Source organism: Simochromis diagramma, unplaced genomic scaffold (genome assembly GCF_900408965.1).
Source record: "Simochromis diagramma unplaced genomic scaffold, fSimDia1.1 OVJJ01000545.1, whole genome shotgun sequence".
Taxonomy (NCBI): Eukaryota; Metazoa; Chordata; class Actinopteri; order Cichliformes; family Cichlidae; genus Simochromis; species Simochromis diagramma.
The window spans coordinates 3,043,437-3,070,663 of NW_024387371.1; the positions used below are offsets into that span (position 1 = coordinate 3,043,437).

Consider the following 27,227-nt stretch of genomic DNA (forward strand, 5'->3'; position numbering starts at 1 on the left):
ATAATAATAAACGTGTTGTTAAATAAACTCTCCCCACTCCAATGCATCACTCATTGTTATTATTATACGTCTGTCTTTTATTTACATTTCTCAAAATTATTATTTACACACACGTCAGTGTTTTACAACATCTCTTCTCGTGTCAAGAGTGAACTTTTCCCAGATTCCCACACTCTCCTCAGCTGACAGCAAAGTTAATTATATCGCAATAGATCCCTTAAGTGTTAGCCTCAAGCAGCAGAACTTCCTTTTAAGCTCAAATCTCTTGACATCCGAAGAACAGCTCTCTCCAAGACTGGCGTCCTGAAAATGCACTGGCTCCTCTTTACAGACAGGGGGCAGTGTGCCATTACAGTTTGCATAAAAACGGCACATTAGTCTGTCAGATCAATGTCTCTTTAGAGCCATCTCGCCACTGCTGATACACCAAAACATACTGATATAGTTATTACATCCCGCAGTTCTCGTCTATACAGCTGACACTGTTGAACAGATTTAGATATTAAACAAAGTCTTGATTGATGATTTTTGTGTGCTGTCCTCACACTGATATAATCCTTATGGAAAGTTCTTTGGGGTATATATTCCTGTTTGAGTTTATATTCCTCCCAGGGGCCTCATCTGCGGTTAATAGGTTTGCTCCTGATAAACTGCTCTGTTGTCCTTCATACTGCCACACCAAACCAGATCCCCCTGCTGAGATCTGGACCAGGCCCGGGCTTGTACTTTGACAGGAGGACAGGGGAGGGCCGGGATACTGAGGTGGGTCAGGTTCTGGCATTTGGCGTAAGAGAGGCTGGTTATAGTCGTGTCCAGGAAGAGCAGCAGGGGGAGGTGTGGGGCCATAGTTTGTGCAGGCAGGACAATAGGCGTAATGCTGGTGACATCTGTGTAAGAAAAGACAGGAAGTTGGGGGTTTTTTGTTGTTGTTTTTGTTTTTGTTGTCACTGTGGAGCATTCAAATGAAATTCAGCACATCTCACCTGCAAGATCGTATGCTGTCACACAGGGTAGGGCTAGCAGTGTCCCATGGAGAAAGCGGATTCTCCTGTGTGTTGTTGTTGTTGTTGTTGCGGCCCTTATGACTATATCGAGACACGTTGTTCTCCTGGTTCTGGGTTGGCTCCTCCCATTGCCACGGATCTGAGTCACTGGCATAAAAAAACCCATACATGTCAGTATTTCATATTTCACCCGACCTAATATTGTATTTTGGCACCTGTGGTTGTAAATAAGTAGATACATCTATTAATACATTGTATTCAAGCAGTCCTTTTGTTGCCATGCCTTTGTCATGTTTTAGACTGTTAGAATTTCTCTGTGCTTCATATAAATGCCACTTGTTACTCCAAAGAAGCAAAATAAAGACACATACACACATCTGTGTAGCAGATCAGGCCTTATTTTGTGTTGCTGTCCCATTAATGTCTTATAACCCTTAGGTTAGCAATCATTTAAGCTAAGAACCCATCTAATTTATTATGTATGCATATTTATTTGTATAAAGAATCCAGTATTTTGCAGTGTATTGTGATGTATGCTTTCCTTATAATTACATTTTACCAGTAACAATACCTCAGTAGATTTACTTTTACTTTTAAAAAACTTAATTTCAACTTTTCCAGCAATCCTTAACTCACTTCTCCTCCTTTTTCCTTTCTTCCTCCTTGATGCAGTCAAGCAAACAGCAGGTGATGAAGGCCACAGACATGAAGAGGATTATGCCTGAACTCACAAAGGATGCCACCACAGCCACGCGGTAACCAAAATCATTGGGCGACAGAGCTGAAGAGTGACAGAAGAAGAGCCAGTTGACTGATGTATTGACTGATTTTTGCCTCATGCACTGAGTGTTTTATTTTTCTTTTTTTACAATTCCATTCATCATACTACAAAACCTGTGTATAACAACAACCAGAAGTCTCAAATGCCACTTCACACAAGGTTTGCAGATATTGTCTACCTCACAGACTGCTGTAATATGCCACAAGTGTTTCATTGTCATTATCCAACAGAGACTTGCAGAAATAAAAAGTCATTTTGCAACAAAGTGTTCTTGCCAGCTCATCACTGAAAGGACAATAAAATATAAATTTATTATTATTTTATTTCTTTCAGTGTCACTCAGAAAATTTCATCTCTCCCATGGTGATTGATTCTAAAAAATATAATTAAAATTCTGCCCTCAGTTTTTCCACTTCCTCGCTGGCTGTACACCTACCTGAAATGATTCCTCGCTGCCAGTTAGTAGCATTAATATTATTGCTTAATGAGATGTATCGACAAACAGCGCATCATTTTCCCTCCATTGTGTTCCCACACAAATTAAGGTCATAATTAGTGCAAGCCAAACACAACTTAAGCATCTGCGTGTAACTTGGTCCCTAACAAGAATGCCTACACATAATGTTTAATATATATTCCATCACTTTGGAATAATGAGCTGACAGACATTTCAGTGGGAGTTTTGCAGCCTCTGCAGTTTTTCTAGGAAAAGCATTTGAGACATTTAATCTGCATACACACACATTTTGGTAATGCATAATGAATATGCAATTAGGTCCATAAAGTGACATGTACCTGGCTACAAATGGGTTACTAATATGTGCCATTTTTTGTATATTAACTGCCATCTCAAGGTTTTGGTTTCTACTTACCTTGACAATAGGAGTCTCCTGTCCAGTAGGTGCTGTTGGGGCCCATGACACACATCATATCACTGCCTACAAGTTTGTGCTTCCCCGGGCACTGTAGTGATATGACGGTACCCACATTAGTGCCATTTCCCTGGATGATCTGGTGGTTGCCCAATGTTGGCTGAGGCATGGGTGTGCACTGAGCTTTGGAATTACCTAAAGCAGAAAGCTGGAGGTCAGCTGGTGTGGAAAATTTGCAGCAATGTCTACAGTTGTTGCTGCTAATGATGTTTGAGATACTGTGAATATGCATTAATCACACAAAGTTCATCCAAAATTTGGGTACATGTATAATTCATGCATCTTCAAAAGAAAATTTGTATTCATAGGAACGATAAGACAACTTGGAATTCATAGATTGCACAACAATAATTCAAGGTGAACTGTATGAACAAACAAAAAGGGGGTGGGGGGGCACTGCGGATAAGAGTCAGTGTGGAATGGGGCAGTCATTCCATAGCTATCAGCACTGAACCCCTAAAGGGCTGCGCAACACTGCATGACAAAACACAGCCCCACGTAACAGCCGAGTGCCGTGCTGAGATGAATTCTAACGGTATCAAAGAAGGAAATGTGATAAATCATTAAACAAAAGGCCTGCAAGACTGGTGGAAAAACACAGGCCATCTGGAGCAACATTAAGAGAAAAAAAAACAAGGTTATCATACTGAACAGCATGGAGCTCAGCATATTACAGGACGGACGGTCTTTCACTGTGACAGCTCAGTACACCAGCAGTTCCTGCATGTCTACAAGTCTCAGTCTACAAGAGCATGACTTCACTGTAAAACAAGTAGTTGGAATGCACATAAACACAATGACATGAAGGCGGTGGTTTCCAGCACAACTTGGAAGTATGATGTATTTGGTTTAGGGAAAATCAAAACCAGATTTTTGATTTTTTTTTCTTTACTCTGAGATATCTGCTTTTGGTTTTCACTTAAATAAAACAGACAGGTTACAGGGACTGATTTAGTGGAGGTTACTTTTTCGGGATTTCCATACACCTGTTACCATACATCCTGGGGTCATTTTTGACCCCAGGACAACACAAGGGTTAAGTTGGAGGAAAATATCCAAGGAGGAGTTGTGCACTTTGAAGAAAGACATGTGGCAGACCATAAAGTGAACCAAACTATATCAAAAGTCGCTGGTAGACAAATAAAAGAAGAAGAGATAATAGTAAACCATAAACAAGATAAAATTGTAACACGGAGACCATTAGTAACTCAGATCCCACCACAAAGACACACTTCGGTGCACAGAAGAATAATTTTATGTAACTTGTATGTATGAGTGAAATGTCCGGCTGCTTGACGTCAAATCCACCCCTTTTCGTTTCCTCTTTCTGTCTTTCTTCATAACACCTGACAATTATATCAACTAACCGTTAATCGGACACCAATCCACCCTTTTTTAAGTTTCATTTTATTACTGCGATGTCTAGTTCACACAATCTATCAGGTCTTTATATTACATAGGACCCTAAGCTACTAATCCTTACAGTGCAATTGTTGTTACAGCAAACACTGTAAGACAGAGCTATTGTACAACACACATGCATGGACGCGCACATCACCTGAACAAGAAGCACGCAAGTTAACAGAATAAAACTGGCGTCAGTGCACAAGTGACATTTCGGTCTCTCGAGGATCCTGCACGCTGGCTTCGTCTAAATTAAATAGCATCTGGTTTTTCTATGCCATCTCTCTTACCTGACTTATTCCGGTCATTTTTGTTTACGGTATCAGTCCTGGATACATCTGATATTGATGCTGTTGCCGCGGACATGGTGGTGACACACAGCCGTCTCTCAGAAAGCTCTTCTGGTTGTGCGTAAAGACGGCGCAGCTGTGCTCCTCTGGGCCCCGTACAGGGTAAACGAAACGAAGTGTCTAGCTGCTGGCGCGGCGCTTGAGTTTCTCTGTGCGATGTTACTCGCTCCTCGTCCAGTGAACAGCTTGCCACCACCCACACTGCACCGTAACATTCACTTATTCTAATGTTCGTTCTGTGCTCTGGCTGTCGCGCAAGCGGATGAGCGCTTGAGAGGACGACGAGAGATGAAGTGATCAGTCGAGACCTTGTCGACCAAAGCAAAAATGACTTTGGGGATTAAATCATGTCGGGTCAAGTTAGGTTTCAGGTCTGCAGCTAACTACAGCTGCAAAAAACAGTCCACCTCAGTAGGTACAAATCAGGATGTGGTTGAAAATGTGCAAAGCACATGAACGTGTGAACGTGGTCTATTAGAAGACAATCAAAAGTTACATCCGTTTACCAATGCCCAGCACGAGCACGTCAGTCTTAGAGCTTTCCAGTCTAAAACAGATTCAATTCAATTGTCAATAGTAATAGACTGTTGCCTGCTCAGGGACAAATACAGCACATGCAGGACGACATTTTAAATATGCTGTAAAAACTAAGCATAACTAAGTCTGCAGTGCATCTCTTCAAAGTAAGGCTAAATGATCGTTACATAAACGGAGAAGAAGAGTTGTAATACCTCGATTAGAAGGAGGAAATTGAAAGTATAATTGTGGTAAAAAAGGAGATCCCACCTCCAATGAATTAGGTTTTTCTTTGTTTACATCATATGACATCACATTCCACGTAAATTAAAAAAAATATACAGTTTCTCTGTAACTAACCACACAGATTTTTCTTAACGTCATTCTACTTCAGATTTTACAAATGAAGGTTTCCCCACCGCTTTCTTTTCCTTTTTTATGCTGTGTCACATTTTTTGTTGAGTTTGTGGTTATCAAACATTCGAGTCATTCAACATGTTTGACTTCTCTGTTCTACTCACAGCTTCCTTCAAACAGTTCACAGTGTAAACAATAACCTCCGTGTCCAGGTATACACTTCTTGGCCACTTTATTAGGCACATCTGTTTAACTGCTGTTTAGTAAATACCTAAATGCATATCGCAGCAACTCAGTACATTTAGGAATAGGCACCTCATTGATGCCCTTGGTGCCACACCCATGAGCTAAGAACAGGAAACAGAAGCTAGTTTGCACAGGCTCACCAAAATTGGACAATAGAAGGACTGGAAAGATGTTGGCTAGGCTGATGACTGTTGATTTCTGCTGCAACATTTGGATATTAGGGTCAGAATTTGGCATTAACCACATGAAAGGATCCATCATATCCTTGTGCCAAGGTGTGGGTGTTATTTTCTTGGTACATTTTGGGTCCTTGGTTGAAAATTGAGCTAAAATTGAGCATTAGTTAAACACAACAACATACCCGAGTATTGTTGCTGACCATGTACATTCCTTTATGTCAACAGCATAAACATCTGCTGGCTGCTTCACTGTACTCACAGTTCACTGTACTCAAATGGTTTAAAGTGACCAGATCTCAATCCAATACAGCACCTTTGGGATATGGTGGAACAACACACACACACACACACACACACACACACACACACACACACACACACACACACACACACACACACACACACACACACACACAAAACTGACCCACATCCTGTATTTAACTCTATAAACACGCTATAGAGGCTCAGAGTTTCACTTTGAATTGACATTTGAAAAAGCAGAACTGTTCTCTCTCGGTGTACTATCATTCAGAACTCTGATCATGCATCAGACTGTTTTGCTGTATTGGAACGTCCTTGTTTACTTGAGCACATCTCCTCAGACGCATTGAAAGTCTTTGTTCAGACAGCAGATTGCCGCATCATTCATGGATAATGCTGCAATTACTGAAAAACTTACCATGTAGAGAGGCCAAGATTCAGAAGAATCGGTCGTTATCTACCGATTTTCAGGTAAAGAATTTCTTGCCAGAAAGAATTTTTTTAAAAAGTGCAGTTCTTCTGGGGTTATTTTTGCTTTTCTTTTTTGTGCGTGCCTTTACATCCTTCATTGCTATCTGCACAATATTAGAAGCCTCCACCAAAAAAACAACGACAACTACTTTCTCTTTTAAGTTTTAAATAATTCTTTATACATGAGTGGAGTTCAGCCCCAAAATGTCACAGATGGTTACAGTGTTTGTTTGTGAGTACTGAATTTCAATAAGTAGATAGCTGACGGAAAGAGAACGTCTGAATGTGTACTTCCACTTTAACAGGGACCAATTAAGCTTATTTTCAGCTTCGTGTTTTATATTCAGACTCTACGAGCATGTTATGATTCACGTACTGACCCTGGACTGTCATCTAAGCCCTCTCCCTCCATTTAACTTTCTCAACTTCCTTCTGATTGGCAGCCTCTCACAAACAGAAGGGCCGAACAGCTGGTGGTGTGGCGGTTGGTGCTCACTGGCAGGACTGCGTGCCTGAGATGACTGAATCAAGGATATTTGCTCTCACTGACATCATACAGAGCCAAATGCAGAAAAATCAATCTGACACTCATTTTTCAGTGTTGTCTGAAGAGTGAGATTACTTAAAACTTTGTTCTTGTTTAATACAAGCATCCACCGCGGGACAAAAAAATAATCAAATGTATGGCAAAGCAGACTGGCACTTATATAGCACCTTTGTACTCAATTTGAGTACTCAAATGCTTTCTACTACACTGCAATAAAAAATGCATTATTTATGTCTAAGAACGTTTATCTAGCTCTTGATTCACTCCAATGGATATAGCTGGGTTAACTTGAAGCTCTGTGTCTTACCCAAGGATATATAGACACAGACATGGATCAATCCGCCAACCTTCGGACTTGTAGTTGACCCTGCTCTACCATCTGAGCTACCTCCAGTAACAGAAGCTTTGCAAAATGAAAACCATGGAGCGTCTATAGCTGAAACACTTATATTTTATATTCGATGGTGATTGAGGACATAGGAGGTGACAACAACACAGCAAATGAGAGCATTTTGAGAAACTGATCTGAAACATTTGCTACAGCAACAATTCCCTGCTCCACACTATGTGCTCTTAGTTGGTACAATTTGGACACTCAGGGCCTTCGGCTTTTTTCTCCACACAGGCTTGTGTTTTCTGTACTCTGCAAAATCCAATAACCCAGCAGGAGACCTGCTAATGAAGCTTGGAACAGTCAATAATGCCTCCTTTTCTGCATTAAAAAGAATAAAGCTAATGATGCCAAGTGTCATCATTGCTGTCTGTGTAAAGAAGTGGAGCAAAGATATTTAAAAGAAAGAGTTGGGTGCAAAAAAGTGCTAGAGAACAGCAAAACATAGAAGCGGTCTCACAAGAGTGATAGATAAAGATGAGGCAGGCGAGAGTGGTCAGCTCGATGTGTCTGCCCCGTCCCTGACACAGTGACTCTGCTAGGGGGGTAACCACTCCATCATTGGAGGTAATTAAGTATAACAGGAGGGGCATCATCTCCCACTGCCAGCGGTCCCATCAACGCTGCTCCTCAAACCAGGCCACATATGGCTGGAGGTCTGGGCAGAGGAGACCAAAGGTGACCTCTCTGTGTGTCCTTGGTTAATTCCTACAAAATGCACCCAGTGAGGCACTAATGTGAGTTGCTTGGCTACCTGTGAATGCCCAAGATATAAGTGAGGCTTCATCTACACAGAGGATGAATGGCTTTGTTTGAGATGTCTGATATGCAAATCAAGCCCTCTAAAAGCATGAGTCATTATACAAAAACAGCAAAACAAGGTCTGTTTTGGAGAACTGCAACACAAGGCTTCTAAAGAGAAGGAAGAACTTGTTTAGAGGCCATCTAATATTAATGTCAGAGTCACGTTAAAGATGAACTTTTTTTCTACCCTGCTGTTAAAGCTATATGGCTGACTATCCTTATCAAACTAAGTAGCGACTACTTCTAAAAGGACATCTCTCTCTCTCACACACACACCAATAGTCTGTCCATAACATCATTAATGCTGCTCTCGCTGTCGTCTGTGTCTGTAATCTCTTAACAAATCACTTTTCCTGGCTGGACCGACGCCATCACTGACTGGGCAACACCATAAATCTGCACCTCTGTACACTCGATGAAAGACAGAGGGAAAAATGGAAAGAAAAGGAGATGGGAAATGGGTGGCAGGTAAGAAGAATGACACTTTTGGAGGAAATTGAGTTGATCAAGCATTTCTTTCTTTCTTCAGACGTGCACAGCGTACTGCAAGGGATACACGTCCACGCTGTGTTTCTCAGACACCAAAGAAACGACAATATTTCTGTGCTAGATTTGAGAGACAAAATTCAGGGATTGTTATTATAGTAGGGGTGCTGACTCAACCTTTATACTTGCACTGCGCACTCTGCCATATCCAATGGTGATTGTACAAGTCCACAATATTTACAGCAGACTTTGGAAACCAGCACTGAATGACAATCAAAACAGATTTGTTTTTTTAATGCACATCAGTTTATACAGTTGTAGAGCAATCCATGTTTTTAATCACTAGAAATTCCTAAAACATGAACTAATATTGTTTCTGAGTAGATAAAACACAACATTTTATTATTTGAACCCAATGCTGTGATCTAAACACATTTATTGAGTGAATCACACTGCTGGCAAAAGCTTAAACAATTTCCCCTAATTAGAAATAATTTGCAAAACACATTTCTGCACACAAAAACACATTTTTTCCTCAGTGATTCACTTATGACACATCAGTGCAATATAGCTGGTGTCATTTCTTAAACAGAATAACTTGTAGTTCCTTACTGTTGCTGCCCAGACTCTACCAGATGAGATTTAAGAGCCGGCAAGGATGAGTTGAAGTTTGATGCCGACCTCAGATGGAAACCAACTGGGAGGCAGTGGAGGAAAACAACAAAGAATAAAATCAAAAGGTGTAATTTCCTGTGAAATTTGAGCAACTGTGAAACAGAATGCTTATGTTCATGGAATAACAACCCACACGAAAAAAAGGGGGAAAAAATTGTAAGAATTTACCTCTGCAAGTATTACAGATTTATAAGCTGTGAGTCATACTGTGATTTACTCAAAGTGTCCACTTTCCAGCTTCTCTCATGCAACACAGTGGATTTATTGAATTTCTGTTGTATATTTCCACAGGAGAAAAATACGAACAGGACCCACTTTCATGAGTAGACAGAATATCAGAGACATATAAGTCATACAAGAGAAGCATAAATATTTACTGTAAGTTTTCCCCAAATAGAGACGAGGCAAGCAAACTGAAAGAATTTCAGCAGACATTGAATATTTATATGTGTACTCCAGATTAATTTTTGCAGAACCACAACGTGGCCACATGGATTTTTATTGCCTTTATTGCCTTGAATGTTATGTTTTTTAATGTAGTTTGTCGTACAGTCTGTGTATGTGATCTGAAAACAGTTTCATATTTAGACAAGAAGGACGTGACATTTACAGTTACACTCACATTGCTTGTTAGATTCATACATTCATTATATTTATCTTTCAATTGTAAGCTTATACATATAGGGACATAATAAACATAATTCTGTCCTTCACATGTCCTAAAAATAGGTAAATACATGATGATGAACAAGAACACATGATGTATTATACCATGTCATTACTGATTTCACAAAAAATTAGGCCAAAAGATGCAGAAACAATGTGGAAAAACACCCTTCCTCCTTCCAGAGGAGTCCACGGGGTAAGTAGCACAATTGATTGACTCTGCAAGCCTCGGTAGCACCTTAATTGTTAAAGTTGATGAAAGTACAATTAGAAAAGACTGAACAAGTATGGTTTGTTTGGAAGGGTTGCCAGAAAAAAAGCCTCTTCTCTCTATAAGAACATGGCAGTTTGGAGAAAACTAAGTACAGCATATCAGCACAAAAACCTCATAACTACTGTCCAGTGTGGTGGTGGAGTGGTAGATTTGGCTTGGTTTTGGAGCCACAGGACCTGGACACCTTGTCTAACCTGTAACATGTAAAACTTCAGAAACTAAAGAGGATAAACTTTAATTTTACCATAACTGCACATCTTCCTATAGCTCTAGAGTTACTGAACCTGAAAATCCAAACCCTCCCAAATCCCTTTCATCAAAGAAGGGGAGACCTAAATGAGACCTAAGTAGAGAAGAAGAAAGCATGAACTACATTTTATTTGTTTTGTCACTTTCCCTGCAAATTCTTGAAGTACTTGAACATCCATGTGTGCCAAACAGTGTTAATAAGACTGGTGCAGCCTGGGCTGATTCCCACTGAGCCATCAACAAGGAGCAAACAGCAGGTTTGCTCCAACAGCGCTGAAGACATCAGATCAATGATTAGAAAGTGCAGTGAAGGTGACAGGAATGCATGTACTGACCAGAAAAACATCAGAGAAAGAAAAACGATAAAGTACTTTAAAAGAGCGTGAAAAATGGACATCTGTAAGGTTAAGTGAGGTGAAGTGTGCAGATGCATCACTTTTTGTTTCGTGAAGAAGGAACAAAACAGAAACCAAGCAGACAGGGCACTCAGTTTGATAACGGAGAAAAGCATTTGATACGAGACAGTCCATGGCCTGATGGCTCCACTGGGAAATTTATTTACTTCTTATCTTAAATTTGGTTCAGTGAATGTTCATCTTCTTCCATTCACGAGGCAAATCACGATCGCTACACATTATTACTGGGGGCATTTTAGCAACATGGCCTCAGCAAACCTGTTATAATAGTACATGATGTCCACACAGATTGCCAACCTGGGCATTGAGGATTCACAGTAGATACACAGCTTTTGTAAAAAGGCCTTCATACTGAATGTCCTCTTCAGAGTGATAATTGCTAAAGTATTTCCTGGAAGCGGTTCTGAAATAACATTTTTATTTATTTTAAATAAACACAGTACAATACACTATTATATCTGAGGACATGTACTTGTAGGACATGTAGGTATTTTGTTTAGCAGCATCTCACTTGACCCGTTCTCAAAATGATCCATCCTGAAATGATTGCTGCCTTTTTTAAATACTTCTTTATTTCTTTTAGTGATATTTAGATGCTATTAAGCTTCATGTCACTTCACAATGACATGTTCTGGGAAATGTATAAATAGGATATTCAGGTCTATTGGCTTACATCATTATTTATCTGACAGCGAAGAGCAGACACTATTATGGAAGGAGGTCAGATGGGTTGGACCCTTCATTAAATGTGCTCATTTAGGCTGCGGTATAGTGTTTGCTCAAGGCAACACACATTTACGTGTTGCAGCCAGATTTGTTTTAAAACTGCAAAACCTGGGGGAATAAAATAGATATCAAGTTTGCTTATTAATGAATATACAAACAGTGTACGGTACAATACTGTGCAAAAGTCTTGAGCCACCCTTCCTAATAGGAAAGTTCTTACTGAAAGAAAATTGGGGCGATTGTGGCTCAAGAGTTGGGAGTTCCCCTTGTAATCGGAAGGTTGCCAGTTCGAGCCCCGGCTTGGACAGTCTTGGTCATTGTGTCCTTGGGCAAGACACTTCACCCTTTGCCTACTGGTGGTGTTCAGAGGGCCAATGTAGCTTGCCATCACCAGTGTGTGTGAATGGGTGGATGACTGGTTGTGTAAAGTGCTTTGGGGTTCTTAGGGACTAGTAAAAGCGCTATACAAATGCAGGCCATTTACTAAAAGAATACACAACATACAATACAAGCCAAAAACAGAGTTTGTGCTACTCTAACAACTTGGAAAGTCAATGGCACTTATCACTTTTATTCTTCAACACGGCCTGAATTATATAATTTCTTTCAGTCATCTTCGGGAATAGTTCTCCTGGCGTCTTCTTTCTGTGCTTTGTCAAAATGACACTAGTTACACAGAACTACCCTCACTAGCTCAATAATATTGAGGTGTGGACTCTGGAGAGGCCAACCCCTGACTGATAGCATTTCCATTCTGTGTTTTTTACTGCTCTGGAGTGTGTCTGAGATCATTGTCATGCTAAAAAATAAAGTAGCTGCCAATCAGATGCTTTCCAAATTGTATTGCATGGTGGATGAAAATCTGATGGCACTTTTTTTCTTCATAATTACATCAATTTTGACTAAATCCACAGCACCACTGGCTGTTTTACAGATGGCTGTGACACTCACTGTTCTACCTCTGTCCTGACCTCCTCCATTCATATTGTACGTACAAATTTCAAACTTGGACTCATCACTCCATCAGATCTGTTCCCATGGATTGTCGGGGCAGTTCTTATGTAGTTTGGCACATCTTAGCCTTTTCTCCCTGTTTCCTTTGCTTAAAAATGGCTTCTTGACAGCCGCCCTTCCACTGAGACCGTTTCTGTTGAATCTTTGGTGACCAGTAAATGGATAAAATTAAGGGCCAGATGTGTCTCTCAGGTCCTGTGTCAAGTCTTTGCTGGATTTTGTCCCGTTTCTTAAGGACATGACTTTTAGATACGGTTCATTTGCTGTAGATAGATTTTTAGGCCTGCCTCTTCTTCTTTTGTCCTCCATTTGTCCATTTGTCTTCAGATGTTTTTTGGGATACACAGCACAGCATACTGAGATATGCCAGGATTTCAGCTGACAGCTCTTTGGGAATCACTTTCTTAGTGTAAAAATACAATTTCAAAAACTGCAATTTTGTAAATCGCCTAAAGATAGAATTTATGATCTGCTCTTTGCTAAATTATTTACTGTGTATAGATTCAACACTGATTCAGGTCAGTGTTAGATGGTTTAACAAACAAACAAACAAACAAAAAACAACAATAAATGAGTGAAAAAGTAGCCCCTGTCCAAAGAAAAACTCAGAATGACCTTGAAAAAACCTGGAGAACTATTAGACGAAACACCTTTTTCTCCTTGGAAGCAAAATATAAAGAAACTAAGAGTGTCTCAAGTCTTTTGAACAGTACTATGAGTTATGGTGCCTTATAATGGAACGATATAGATCATGCAGTTACTCTGAGGCTATTCTGGTTATTCACTTGAATAGAACTCAAATTTTTATCATCAAATCCATTTAATGGCTTCTAATTAAAATATAATAGTAGGATGACTAACCCTCTCCAGTGCCTTTAAATCTGAACAGATTCCTTTTATCACCCACCTCCACTCAGGGTGTGAATAACACAAAGAAAGATGTTAGGTGATGTACTGTTACTATTATGAAGGTCTCTTCAATCCTTATCACGAACCTTGCGTCATTTCAGTTTCGTTGATTAAAAGCAGGTCATTTCCTCAGGACACCTGGATTTTTAATTCAGAGAGGATGCCAGGGTGTGTTGTGCTCAGGTCAAGACTAATGGTTATGAGATTCTACTTTAACAACATCAAACTTCCAGAAGATTATTTGTCTGGCTGGTTGTTAAAAAAAATGTCCAGCATGCATCAAGTGACTTTATTAAAGAAAGACCAAAATATGGACACAAGCAACGAAACTGGAGTAAAGCAAAAGTGCACATAAAGTTTCTTGCAACAGTCGCAACCACTTCCTTTACGGGAACTGAGAGCTGTCTACTTCCTTTACTTCAGATAGAAGAAAGTTTCAGTATTTGCATTGTACGTGGGTGGCACTGCAGAGAGCAATGGATGGTACAGTGCAGCATGTTGCAAAACATGGGTGTGTCGAGGCTCAGTCTTACCCTAACCTTATCAAGATACAATCAAAATAGAATGCAGAATGATTTGAGTGGAAAATAGAAATCAAAGACAGAGAAATTTGGCTCCCCCTCCCCCATATTACTGTAAAGTTTGAACATGACACCAACAGATGCGCCTACATCTTTGTGAAATCCAAAGATGTTACCACAGTACAGTCGCTAGTTTAGTATGCCAAACTGAAGTCCGGCAGTACAGCAAGTGATGCATCGTCTGTCATTGGCTGAAACTATGGCTGCAACTGCTATATTTACAGTAGCAATAAATCAAATAACAATATGGAAACAATTTCTCTATGTAGAGTTGAAGGGGTTGCTTGGAGTTATGGACCTACTGAGCATCAACACCTGAATCTGTTGCTGGCTTAGCAAGTTTGTGCTTATTATTGAGATGCACTGTCTGCAACTTCACTTTTTTTTCATTCACTCTCACAACTCACTGTGTTATTTTTGCTTGCAGCAGGTAAATGCTTCAGCTTGAAAGCCCTGAAAACCTACTATACCCTACAAGCTCAGATGGCAGACAAACACAGTTAGAAAGTGGATGATGAACAAAATGTAGTATTTAAATCACAAAGTGAAACGAGAGTGAGTACTGCACAAACAATCATCAGGTGGATGATAACGCCGATAACGTTCTTACATACTTTATATATATGTACTCTAATTTTAGAGCTTTGCTAACAAATCACATTTTAACAAGATGTTTCCCAATGTGACACATATGGTCATCTGCTCTTCACACAGGCTCCAAATACAAAACAAAACTAATTAAATTATGAAAAATAAGAATCATTCTCATAGATTTTGGACTAAAGTGTTGGAAACACATGCTGATCAATCACATTTGACGATGCTACCACCTCTGCTAAAAAGAGAAGAGGAGAAAAAAGAAAAGAGAAGTAAAGAGAATTGAGACATGTCATCATTTCTATGTGAAAAGCAGGTGTTAATTTGTTCTTGTTGTTCTTTCCCCAAATAGCTGGTTCAGAAGGAACGTGCATTCAGAGGTTTGATGGTACAACATGCAAATGTTTCTGGGCCACGCAGATGCATGTTCACACACATGCTCATGCACACTCACACAAACAGCTGGTAAGAGGCTTACGCTCCAGTGGCGTATAACAGCTTTCCCATTAAATTCATTCTCTTCAGCTGTGATGGAAGAGGAACAAACCTCAAAAATCTGTGGTCACAACCTGAAACCTTGAAAAAAAAAAGTCTCTCTTTGAAATGTTCAGATTCTATTTGCTCTCAACTATTACATTTCGTTTTTATACTTTTATACAGCAACAATGGCTCCGATCAACCAACCTTGTCTTTTGTGTTCATTCAAAGAGGTCTGTGCCCTTGATGAATAGAGCCATTAAGAGAAGCCTTGGGGCTTCTGTTAGAGGTCAATTCGACATGTTAAAGTTCCACTACAACCTTGGCAGAGTCAGCTGTTTCTGGCCAACGCAGATAAAGAAGTGAGAGAAGGAAACAGAAAAAAAAAAGTCAATTGTCAATTAGGGTGGTTTGTCATCCGCAAACAAATTGAATCAAACTTAGGCTGTAATCAGCCATAACCTCACATTGCATAGCTGAGAAAAGAGCAGTTAAAATAGGTTTTCAAAGAACAAAAAGTTTAGCTGGAAAGAAAAACAACACACAGAGCAGGAGAGAGGCCTCTGGAGGGATGATGAGAGCTTATCTCAGCATGGTCTCCGTCCTGCAGCACACTCAGTACCCACCCTGCTCCGGTCTGTTCTAGATGTACAGCATGTAAAACTATGACAGAAGGAGCAGTCAGCATTTTGCTCTCTATCTTTGCACCACAGCTCACGGCTCTACAGAGAAGCCAGCCTTCAAATTAATCATTTTGACACCTAGTGTTGACTTGCTAAATAAAGAAGTTATGGTTCATACCCTCATATCAATACCTGTCCTCTCGCCGTTTTTTGTGAATGCGCACATCAATAAATTTATGCTCATAAGAACCGCTGGAACTAGTGTGGTGGCTTCAAAATAGAGACAAAAAGAGGGGGGAGGGAGGTTAAAACTGAATCAAATCAAGATGTAGAAAAATGCACAAAGGCAGCTGCAACAGCTTTTCTACGCTCGTTCCACGCCTTCTTTTACACACACACACACACACACACACACACACACACACACACACACACACACACACACACACACACACACACACACACACACACACACACACACACACACACATCTGAGAGTTGAAATCACATGCAGTCGAAGCACCCCGCTCTTTCAGAAAGTTAGATTTTCCCATATCCCTTTGATTTTGTTCTGCTCTTTGCACTTTTGAGGCAGACATAAACAAACAGAAAAAGTATAACTTGCAGATGCTGAAAAGTTCTAACTCCCTGCATACTTCTTATTAAGAGCGAAGTCAACCATTAAACCAGATAAATGACAATAATCTGTGTGCTGATACTCAAACAATGATCACTCTGTACACGTTTAACTGATCTACACCAACTTGCAGCAAAATAAATCGTTTTATCTTTTGCTTCTAGGTTATATTTTTGTTATTACTATAATTATTAGAGAGGGCACACCTTATGCATAGTTACAAGGACATAACCAGACACAATAATCTCACAGCTGCAAATGACAAAAAATACCTGCTATTAAAAACTCAGACGTGACATAAAATTAAAGGGATCAGAATTTGGAAACAGTTAAAAAAAATTCCCAACAGCTGTGGTGGAGCAATAAAAGATCAAAGAAATGACTTGAGCTTGTAAACTGTAACTTGCACTGTGACAGCTCACCTGTCTGAAGTAGGAAAAGGTACATGGTATTATTTGAAATAACTTGAATCATTTGTGCCACATGCACAAATGTGTGCAGCTTATGTCTCTTCAAGGTCACTCATGTTGTTGTTTCTGCTCTAAATGAAGTGAACCTGAATGCAAAACAAGCATATCTGAGTATTGAGAGACCGCAGATCTGTGTGGGTTAATCCCACACAACCATCTGAAGAGTTTACAGAGTTCTCTGATTGTCTTGTTGATGCTAGAGTTCAGAAGAGAATGATTGGAAGGCAGCAGTAACCCAGATAACCATTCATTACAACCAAGGTGTGCAGAAGGTCATCTCTGAATGCAGAAAAGAACAGGAAAATTAGACAATAGTAGACTGGGAAAATATTGCCTGATCTGATGAGTCTGATGATTTTTAATTTCTGCTGTCAGAATTTGGTATAAACAACATTAAACCATAGGTCCATTTGGCTTTGTAGCATCAGTTCAGGCTGTGGGTGGGAATATGTTCTTGGCACACTTCGGGCCCTTTAGTGCCAAATGAGGATTATTTAAATGCCACAGCCTACCTGGGTTTTGTTGCAGACCATGTTCATCCCATAATTACCACAGTGTATCCATCTTCAGATCTTGCAGCAGTATAATGCGCCAGCTCAAATCGTCGCAAAGCTGATTCGTGAACATGACAATGAGTTCACTGGACTCAAATGGCCTCGATGTTCACCAGATCTCAATCAAACGTTGCTCCTTTGGGATGCAATAGAACACGATACGCAGACATCTGAGGAATGTTTTCAGATCCTTTTGAAAGATTAAGGTAGTTCTGGCTACTAAACTTGCCAACTGATACAAGCAGGCGGCACTTGTGGGCAAAAAAGTGCAGTCTACTTGTCTGTGGATCTTTTATTTTTTTCTATCAATTTGAAACAAAAGTAATAAGATGACTCTAAGGTACTTGGATAGCTTTCCAAAGTGAGAAGATGCTACAGTAAAGAGAACTTAAGTGCTGTTATCATGCTGACAACTGAGTATATTACTGCACACAGCAGGCAAACTGGGGTTTTTATGTGGTGTGCTTGAATTCATGTGGATAGAGGCTTTTGTTCCACCAAATGACAGAGATGTGTCTTGTTTAACAGTCTGAATCCAAATGGAAACACTCACAATAACTCTGTGCCAACAAGGAAATTCAAAGCAATCACAATAAAGCATGAAAAAAGTAAAGGGGGAGGTTGAAAAGCCTGAAACATTAACTTTGAATGTTTCATTAGGAAAGTAAAGTGCTTCGGGTATCCTGGCATGATCTTCGATGCGTTTCTAATTCAAAAGCAAAAATGCATTCACACACACAAAAAGCTAATCTGTTCTGTGCTTCTAAAGCAGAAAAAGAAATCCAATCAAATCATAGTTTGAATAGCTCAGTATTCCGGTCATGGATTACTGAGATATTCAATCTGTATGTTTAATCTGTGTTCCAGATAAATCCTATAGCATTTGACATTTCGATGAAATGTCAGAACTGTAAGACTGTAAGGGTTAATACTTGGTTGGAGCTCTCTTTGCCACTAGAAATCCTAAAGTCTTTCATCAAGGTGCTAAAAACATTGCTCTGAGATCTTGGGCCATATTGACATGATAGCACCACACAGTTGATCCACATCTATGATGTAAATCTCCTGTCCCACCACATCCCAGAGGTACCCTACAGGACTTACATGGTGGCTCTGGAGGCTAGTTAAATACAGTGAACTCACTGACAGTTTGAGATTATTTTGAGATCTTGTTGGAAGCAGTTATAACAAGATGAATACACTGTGGTTATAAAGGAATGGATATGGAGAAGTAGGCTGTGGTGTTTAAATAATGCCAAATTTGTACTAAGGGGCCCAAAGTGTAGCAAGAAAAGAACTTCCACTCCATTACAGCATCACTAGCAGCATAATCTGCAGCATCTTTGAAAAAAGACGGGATAGATTCATGCTTTCATGTTTTTTTACACCAAATTCTGACCCTTACCGTCCAAATGTTGCAGTCGTAATCACGACTCATCATACTAGAAGTGGTTACAGTCTTTTACTTTCCAATTTTGGTGACCCCATGCAAACTGTAGCCTTAGTTTCTCTTTCTTATTACTTATCTGAGAGGAGTGGCACCCAGTCTGGTCCTCTGCTGCTGTAGCCCAAGCAGCCAAAGGTTCAAGGTGTTGCGCCTTCAGAGATGCTCTTCTGTATATCTTGATTGTAACAAGTGGTTATCTGAGTTACTATTGGTTTCCTTTCAGCTTCTGTCTGGACATTTTCTTTTGCCTTCTAGCATCACGAGGGCTTTTTTCCTCAGAGAACTGCAGCTGACTAGATATTGTCTCTTTTGTTTTGGACCATTCTCTGTAAACCTTAGAGACAGTTTTGTAGAAAAACAAAGATCCCAGGAGATCAGCAGTTCCTACATTGACCAGCCCATCTGGGACCAGCAATCGCACCACGTTCAAAATCAGATTAAACCAGGTTGAACTTCAGCAGATTATCTAGACCATTTCTACTTAAATCAGTGCATTGAGTTGCTCACATGTAATTGGCTGATAGACATTTGTGTTAACATCCACTTAAACAGAGTACATAATAAAGTGGCCAGAAAGTGTATGTGCTAGCAGTATTTTGTGTGATATTCGTGTGTTATTGGTAACATTTGTAAACATATGTTTTTCATATATGTTTTTTTCTCCCCCCTTTTTAAAAAAGAAATAACACAATACTCAGGACATTAATATCTTACTGGGCAGTGTGGTACTGAATTAACCACGTCTGTTTATTGATGATGCTTTTCCACTGTGCACAAACCATGTTTTTAAAACACTCAATGCTGACTCTGCTTACTTACAGTACTACAAGAACAAATTCTGGAGCATAAAAAGAGGGGCAAGGGCAAGATTTCATAGCAAGGTACATAAATATGAGTGAGTTTACATGCAGAAAGAGATCCGATGTTGCTTTTTTTTTTTTTTTTTTTTTTTTTGCTACTTTTGCTTAAAGGCTGGTGCTGATAGGAGCGGGGTACGGGGGACAAGGCAGAAGAAACAGTTTTACAGTACAGTACTTGGTTTTCATCACATCACCAAAAAGGGAGAGAAGCAGGCAAATGGTTGCAGTGTTGAGAAAGAGAGACCTACACATAAAGGGTTTATTTAGTACGTGTACAAGTGGAGTTATTGAGACACTGAACCTGCAGCACAGTGTCAGAACTGAAGCCCTGTAACTACTCTTTCATCTAGACGAGTCACGAAGATAAGAGAAGTGAAATGTGGTCACTCAGGCTGAGATTAAAGGTCACAGAGTCCCACGATAATGACGGAGAGGGAATTTTACCAATGCATAAGAGACGAAAGGGTCTGTAAGACAGTGGGAGCATCAGGTGGCCAGCCACAAATGTACACATTTCTGTGCCTTTTAAGTTAAAATGTCTATTTTTTTCTTTTTTTTCCTTACATCACACTATAGTATACATATTGTACAATACCCAATAACCCACCACTGCTGGAGACAATAGAGAGGTGACATGGGTCCTTACACTAACATTCAATACTTAATAAACACCGGAAGGGACTCACGCTCAAAGACACGCATACATACATACATACACACACACACATGTCCGCACAAATGGAAAGACAGAGGTATAAATGTTAATGCTTCACAACACTATTGAATGATATACAAGGAACTTCATCTTTAAAAAAAAACATGTTTTTTTCAGCTATATTACAAATCAAGGTTCTTCAAAGCTGTTAAACACACTGAGAAATAAAATGTACTAACCAGTGGCATTGGTTGCTTGGTAGGATAGTCCTTACTTGTGTGTGGGTGCGTGTTTGGGAAATACATAAGGATGGAGAGAGAGAAAAAAAAGTAGCTGTGTGGTAAGAAAGATACGTTTGAAGTGGCAAAGGACTCAGTGGTCTTTATAAAGAAAAAAATAAGGAAAAATAAAAAAGTGCCAAGGTAAAGTGATTTCAAGTAATGTGTGCTCTATACACAGGAGAGGGAGGGAGGAGGGTTGGGGAGTCCCGTGTCTCCAACGTGTCCACTACTGGCTCTTCCTGTGTTCAGTCAGGCTCGTCGATGCCTCGGCGGAAGCTTCTCCACGGGCAGCTTTGGAGAGGAAGTCCACCCACTTGGCCTGAAGTTCTTCATCTTGGGCACTTAAGAGCAAAGTTTGCTGAGTGTTGCTGAGCCGGATTATGTGTTTGACCTCCGTTTTCTCAGCAGCTGCAGAAGGTGCTGGGCTCACCTCAAACCCAGGGAGAGGTACTGGCCGCGACCCCTTTGAGTCCTGCAAAAAAATCGTAAAAAATGAATATAAAACATGTCAGTCAGAGAAAAATTGTATTTCAAAGTTGGTTTCTCTTAGGCAAGCCTTCCTTTGAGGTAAGCGAACCATACTAGAAATAATGAAAATGACAGCTTGTCTCTTCAGCTGTAAAATTTTCCAACAGGCATGTACAGTAAACCCAGCCCTCCTCTCTCCCTTCCCCCTTTTTCTTTCTGTATAATCAGGAAATGCTCATCCAACTCCTATTAATCCTAATCTTTGGAATGGCCGCTTTCTGCGGTCAGATTGGGATATTAGTCTTGGAAATGAAACCCTGGAAGGCTTTAACAGGCTGACTCCTTCTCTGCCATTATGAATGACAAAAAAATAACATTTTACAGCAAATCCTTAAACTTTAAAAAAAAATTTAACATCTGAACTGAATTCTCTCAGTTAATTATTTTTAAACAATATATAAATATATGGACATGGATGATGTGTACAGAGATAGAATGCTTGGGTAATCTTTTTCAAAGCAGTCATGTACACCACTTGTTTTACACATCTCATTGGGATGTTATAAGGAGATTTATTGCTCCACCCTACAGCCAAGATTTCAAGGAACTGCAGCAACTCTGAGAGCTGAGAGACTTCATCTGCTCAGCGCCAACTAACACCCACTTGCACATCTGACAGCAGTTATACCTGAGGTCAGATTCAGGATAACCAAATCCCCTGGCCCAAATCTACACAGCACAGACAGTGACAGGGACAGCCTGGCACATGCAGGATTGGACAGATTTGACTTGCACACAGTCAGTGATATATCCTGGTGCTACACTCTGCAGATGTCCCGCTCCAATCCGAGGAAGGAGACAGGATATATAGCCAGATGGGCGTAGCAGGAGGATTAGCAGATATATAGGACGTGACTAAAGCACTCAGGTTATGTGTCTATGTAGATGAACTTTTGCAATTTACTGTCCTCTATTTATACGATGCCTATCTATGAAAAATGTGCAAAATTATTTCTAACGAGGGGAAAAAGAAAAGTTAATCAAATATTTTTTTATGATTCAAAGCATGTTGAATGTATCCAACTCCTACCTGTCCGCTGCTTTGTAAGTACAGCACCAGTGGCTCAGCCTTGGTCACAGCAACCCACATTTTCATCCAGCTCTTCCCTTTCTCCTGTACTTGGAGGTGGCCACACAGCAGGCAGTTCTCTGCCGTTAGAGAAACCTGTCTCTGAAACACACACGAGACCAATCATCAAGGACTTCCTCATTTTACTACTGAGCTAATTATTGAACTAAACAGAAAAAGATGCGCTTTAAAAAACACGTGTAAAAGACGTATTTATTATATTTTGGACACTTAATCTGATGAGGAATGACAGTGCAGTTCTTCTACTGTTCATCCTTATGTAACAGCAATGTAGGACACAGTGAGATTTGTACAGGGACAGGTGTTAAAGCTTCTGCTGCCCCTTGTCTAACCTTTGTACAGCCTACAGCTCCCTCATGTGGTGACTAATCTCACTACAGATCATTCCCCACTGGGATCCTTCAACAGAGACACGAGAGGGAATGAACCTGAATCACAATACTGTTTCACAGTTTCGTCATCGCTATAAGTGGTTAATGTCCTGTCAGCTTTAAGGTGCAAATACTCCATCCGACTGTACATCTATCCACAGACGGACAGTGGGACAGGGATACAGACACCTGAAGCCGCCAGACTGCGGAGTCAGCAGAGACGACAGATTCGCCTTAAGCCGAGATCTCATTATCATATTAGTCATCAAAAAGGGATTAGCTGATCTTTCAGTGTGAACGTCTTTGCACATGTACTGCACGTATGTGTGCAACGTGTGTAGCGGTGTGTGCATACAGCACAGTAACTTAAAGACGACAGTACAGGAGTAAAAAGGCACTGCAGTGCTTTCTACTCTTTGTTGCCAGCAGCACAATGTGGCTCCTGCCAACACTGAGCAATAACCTATTGGCATGAGCCAATGCAGCAAAAAAACTATTATTCATTATGTGTGTGTCTGTATTTTTTTGTTCTAACCTCAGGTGCAGTTTTTCTTCTGTGTTCACCAGTACCAAGGTTCTCTATGCTGAGGCTGGCTTCAAAACATTCAGGACACACTCGGCTCGTTTTGTTGTCCATCTTTGAACACTTTGCACAGATGGCCTGCAGAAGGACAGAGAGCGAACGGCAGACAGTTATTTGTCTAAAATTTCCACTTGTTCCACCACTTTTCTCTCCATCCCACCAAAAACAACGCCCAAATTTGTCTCGTTCCATCTGTGCTCACCGCTCCGCAGGACTTGCAGTGATGTTTGCGCTTGGTGAAATTGAAGCTCTCGCTGCAGCCTTTACATGTCTGCTTCTCCTTCTCCTTTTTCTTGGAACTCTTCTGGAAAAAAAAGGATTGTGTGTAAAGGCCTTCAGCCTGCTCAGTTTCAGCACAGGCGAAGCAAAAGGAATGTCTGACAGCTTGTCCTGCTACATCCCGTGTTTGTTTGGCTTTCTGTCTCCCTTTTCTCCCTTCTATTAACAAAGATAGGGGGCATACACCCACTCAGACACACGAAAATATCCACACAGATTGTTGTTATAGATACTACATATGTGGGATGAGGAGTAAAATAAATCTCTCCCTGTTTGTATAGATAACAGAAAAATTTTTGATTTTTGAGATTAGCATCATCACATTTGCTCAGCCTAACTGTAATGTATGCTTTAGCATAACAAAAACCACTTTGAAAAACAAACACAGCTAACGAGACTATTGTTATATCTAGCAGCATTTCTTTAAGGACATTCTTCGACTAATTTTCCCTTTTAGTAAACATGAATTTACTAAAGCTCAGAGGCGCTTGTTGCCTTTTTGGAAATGTAGTTTTACTCTAAAAACTACAAAGAAACATTGTTCACTGGAACTAGTGTTTGACTTTGTTTGACTCATCCTCTTGGAGTCTGCCCAAAGTCAGTCTCACTCCCTTTTGCATTCACTAGACAACCATCGACAATGTCCTGAATAAGAGGCTACTCTCTGGCTTCTTATAGGAATGAGCTATGCAGCACACTCAGGAGCTCATAGAGGGATCAGGACTGTGTTACTTTTCTGTAAGAGCATCTTACCCTTTCTTGTAGTCTTTCGCCATCAGAGTCGATGGATGTGTTCGACCAGAAACCCTGAGGAGGAGGACATGCACAGTGAGCAACAGTAGTTTAACCTTGCAGTCAGCCATCTCTACCACTAGGTGTCAGTCTGGACCTTCTGAATCTGGTCCTCTGGCTCGTGTCACTACATTTGGCTTGGGTCCAGCTAAGGCCAACTCAAAGTGGGTCAAAGCACATCTATGATAGTTTTGTATATACTTTGAGTTGGGCTTTCCCTATTAGGTCATGAGAGATCCCTGTGAGAGGAGACTTGCAGACTCTACACGCGGAAATGGCGAGAGCTGTATGTACCCGAACATGACAGGAAGGTTAAGTGAGCGTATTGTCTGTATGATACTACCACATCCATAGAAGGAGAGCTATTCAGGCAGACAAAGGCCAGACTATGACAAGCTTGTTTGGTGTACCACTAGTCTCCCATGATTCATTGCCAAGGATGACCAACCGACTGACTGATCAATGAAGTGCCTGATGAAGGCGGAGTGAGACTGACCGGTGACTCCGGCACATGGTCGTCTTCCCGGGAGAAGGAGCTGTTGAAGGCTTTGAACGTCTTGCTGTTTTGTTTGTGTCGTTCAATCGTGGCCTGGATAACCTGAGAGTCAGAAGAGATTTACAGGAAAGAGGAGGAATAATTATGAGTTGAAAGAGGGAAGAAGGAGGAAAGCAGTCTTTCTTTCTCCTGCCTAACTGAAGAACAAAGAAAGCATGTGTGGTATGCTGACTACCCTGACTGTGCTTCAAACAAGTGACAGCAGCAATGACATCAGAGCTTAAAAAGTATCACGGTCAAGATAACTAGTTGGCTAGTAGTGTGCGAAAACCTTTGCTTCTTTTTGCTTTCCACTGTCTGTAAACTTTTGGAGTGGTACCAAAGCCCCTCCTTAATCTTCACATACTGAAAAAAAACCCTCTGCAGTTTCTCCAGTTGCCAATTCCCTGTTGCAGCCTGCAAGATGTATTAATCAGCTTTACTCTGCTGTAATAGGCTAAATGAGCAATAATGAGGGGCTTTATTAGAGAACATAATTCCCAAACACTGCATGAGTTTGTAGAGGAAATCTCTTCTAATTCTTCTTTAATAAAACACAACGACCAAAGGCACAGACCAAAAATGCTGCAGGTACATGAGAGGCACAGACAGTTTCATATGCATGCAAGTGTTCTACTTCAAGTGGATGAAATTTACCTGAATCCAGTCTTCCTTCTCCTCAGCCGTCCTGTAAAGTTAAAGCAAAATATGATTCGATGATTTCACCCGACTAGAAAATTCAGGCCATCACCATGACTGAATAAATATTCACAAATAAGCGCAATTCATTGTGCACACAGAGCCCCAAAGAGTGGAAACATGAGAAAATAACAAGTAAATAGGGCATTAAATAATAATAAGCTAAGTTCCTAAAAGAGTTTTGTTCACTGGCTAATTTAAATACTTGTAAAGAAAAATACAAATTATTTTAGTTACAGTCACATTAAGGCTAATGATAAGTTAGCAGTCAGAGTTAGCTGGCCACAAGCTAACCAGCTAAGTCTGTTGTTTTTCTTCAAAATCAAAGAAAAGTGTTAAAGGTAAATGCTGGTATGTAAGCCTAACCCACTGATAGGGTTAGATAAGTGACTAAAACAGTATGCAAATGATCCCAGCAGAGAAAGATGTGTATTTAACATGTATATGTCTCAAAAGTCTGAGTTTAGCCTACAAAAAGATCAGTTATCAAAAGGCTAGGTAACTGCAAGCTAGTTTCTGGTTATCCAATTGCAATACAATCCCTGCAAGGTTTTCAGAAACAAACCTCTGGGGACAGTGGCGTGCTTATGTTGTGGCTTTTTTGCTACATATGGATGATAATAAAAACCTTTTTGGGCCATAAAAACCATTTTGATCAGGATGACTATTAATCAAATAGGAGAAGAAATCATACATCAATGAAAGTGCACTTTGAAGTCGGACAAGAACTGCTGCAGACAGAGTGGATGACATTATTGGTTTAAGTAATTCTGCTTAAGTGAAATTATGACTGAGTAACAACAAGATCACAGTGTACCATTCTGAAATGGACAACTGCGATGGGATTACATTTGATCCATTTTGCGGTTGATGGTTGTAACATTCTTGTTCAACATTTGATCCGTTCCAGACTTTTTTGTATTTATTAACAATTTAAATCCCAATAGAGGAGAAAATGGTGCCTAGGCTAAAAACAATGGATTTTTCCTTTAACATCAGCAGCTATTGATTTTGATTGGTTGAAAGATTATATTTTTGAGACTTGTTACTCCTGTAAGTAATAATAACACAGTTTTGCATTCTAAAACCATATGAAGTGCTTTATTTACAGAATAACATCTTCATTTTTGTTTAATATTATGTGGCTCTGAGGCTGTTTCGCATATATTTACCTGGCTTGCAGCTCCAGCGAACGTCGCTTACCGATGATGGCAAACGTGTGAGGAAGGTTCTGCTTCACATTCTCCTGCACCTGGGGTCAAAAAGCAGAAGAATGCCACTTGCAGTTGGTCCAACAAGTGAACAGTCACGGGAGAAAAAAACAAAAGCTAGAGAATAGGCTGAAAAGCAACATTATACCTCCATGCCAGCAATGTCAATCCTCTCTCTGACACTGAACTTCTGCCCCATAAGTCGGAGTTTAGGCACACAGTATAGCACCATATTGTTGAACTAGATCAGAGACAGAAATAATGAAGTTGATGAAGAGGACAGATCAAATAAAAATCTT

At 40.2% G+C, this 27,227-nt stretch overlaps 2 protein-coding genes across 6 annotated transcripts in view; both read right to left on the reverse strand.

Annotated features, from left to right (window-relative positions):
- Positions 1-50: 50 nt before the first annotated feature.
- LOC120718924 lies at positions 51-5,119 on the reverse strand. Of its 2 annotated transcripts, XM_040007678.1 has the most exons (5): positions 4,412-5,119; positions 2,658-2,852; positions 1,641-1,785; positions 984-1,151; positions 51-887 (listed from the first exon to the last, which is right to left on the reverse strand). In XM_040007678.1, the coding sequence occupies exons 1-5, from the start codon at positions 4,485-4,487 to the stop codon at positions 542-544; spliced, it is 930 nt and encodes a 309-aa protein (XP_039863612.1). In that variant the 5' UTR covers positions 4,488-5,119; the 3' UTR covers positions 51-541. The 2 variants fall into 2 exon arrangements, with proteins under 2 accessions (XP_039863612.1, XP_039863611.1); XM_040007677.1 differs by lacking the exon at positions 4,412-5,119 and having other exon boundaries at positions 2,658-4,398.
- Positions 5,120-19,754: 14,635 nt separating this feature from the next.
- Positions 19,755-27,227, reverse strand: part of fgd (faciogenital dysplasia) — a 51,540-nt gene continuing 44,067 nt past the window's right edge. For 3 of the 4 annotated variants that reach the window (XM_040007889.1, XM_040007891.1, XM_040007887.1), the window contains exons 11-19: positions 27,077-27,169; positions 26,890-26,969; positions 25,676-25,706; positions 24,980-25,081; positions 24,445-24,498; positions 23,615-23,716; positions 23,365-23,490; positions 22,399-22,539; positions 19,755-21,312 (exon numbers count right to left, since the gene is read on the reverse strand). In XM_040007889.1, coding sequence (XP_039863823.1) covers positions 21,067-21,312; positions 22,399-22,539; positions 23,365-23,490; positions 23,615-23,716; positions 24,445-24,498; positions 24,980-25,081; positions 25,676-25,706; positions 26,890-26,969; positions 27,077-27,169 — 975 coding nt within the window. In that variant the 3' untranslated portion in view covers positions 19,755-21,066. The remainder of the gene's footprint in view (positions 21,313-22,398; positions 22,540-23,364; positions 23,491-23,614; positions 23,717-24,444; positions 24,499-24,979; positions 25,082-25,675; positions 25,707-26,889; positions 26,970-27,076; positions 27,170-27,227) is intronic. The other variant, XM_040007888.1, reaches the window with a different exon arrangement.

Excerpts from the sequence above, each read along its gene's own strand:
- LOC120718924 (XM_040007677.1), bottom strand. The coding sequence starts at position 2,949 with ATGCATATTCACAGTATCTCAAACATCATTAGCAGCAACAACTGTAGA. Across the intron at positions 1,786-2,657 it reads AGGAGACTCCTATTGTCAAG|CTCTGTCGCCCAATGATTTT; the intron begins GTAAGTAGAAAC and ends GTCACTCTTCAG. Across the intron at positions 1,152-1,640 it reads GAAAGGAAAAAGGAGGAGAA|TGACTCAGATCCGTGGCAAT; the intron begins GTGAGTTAAGGA and ends TTTTTATGCCAG.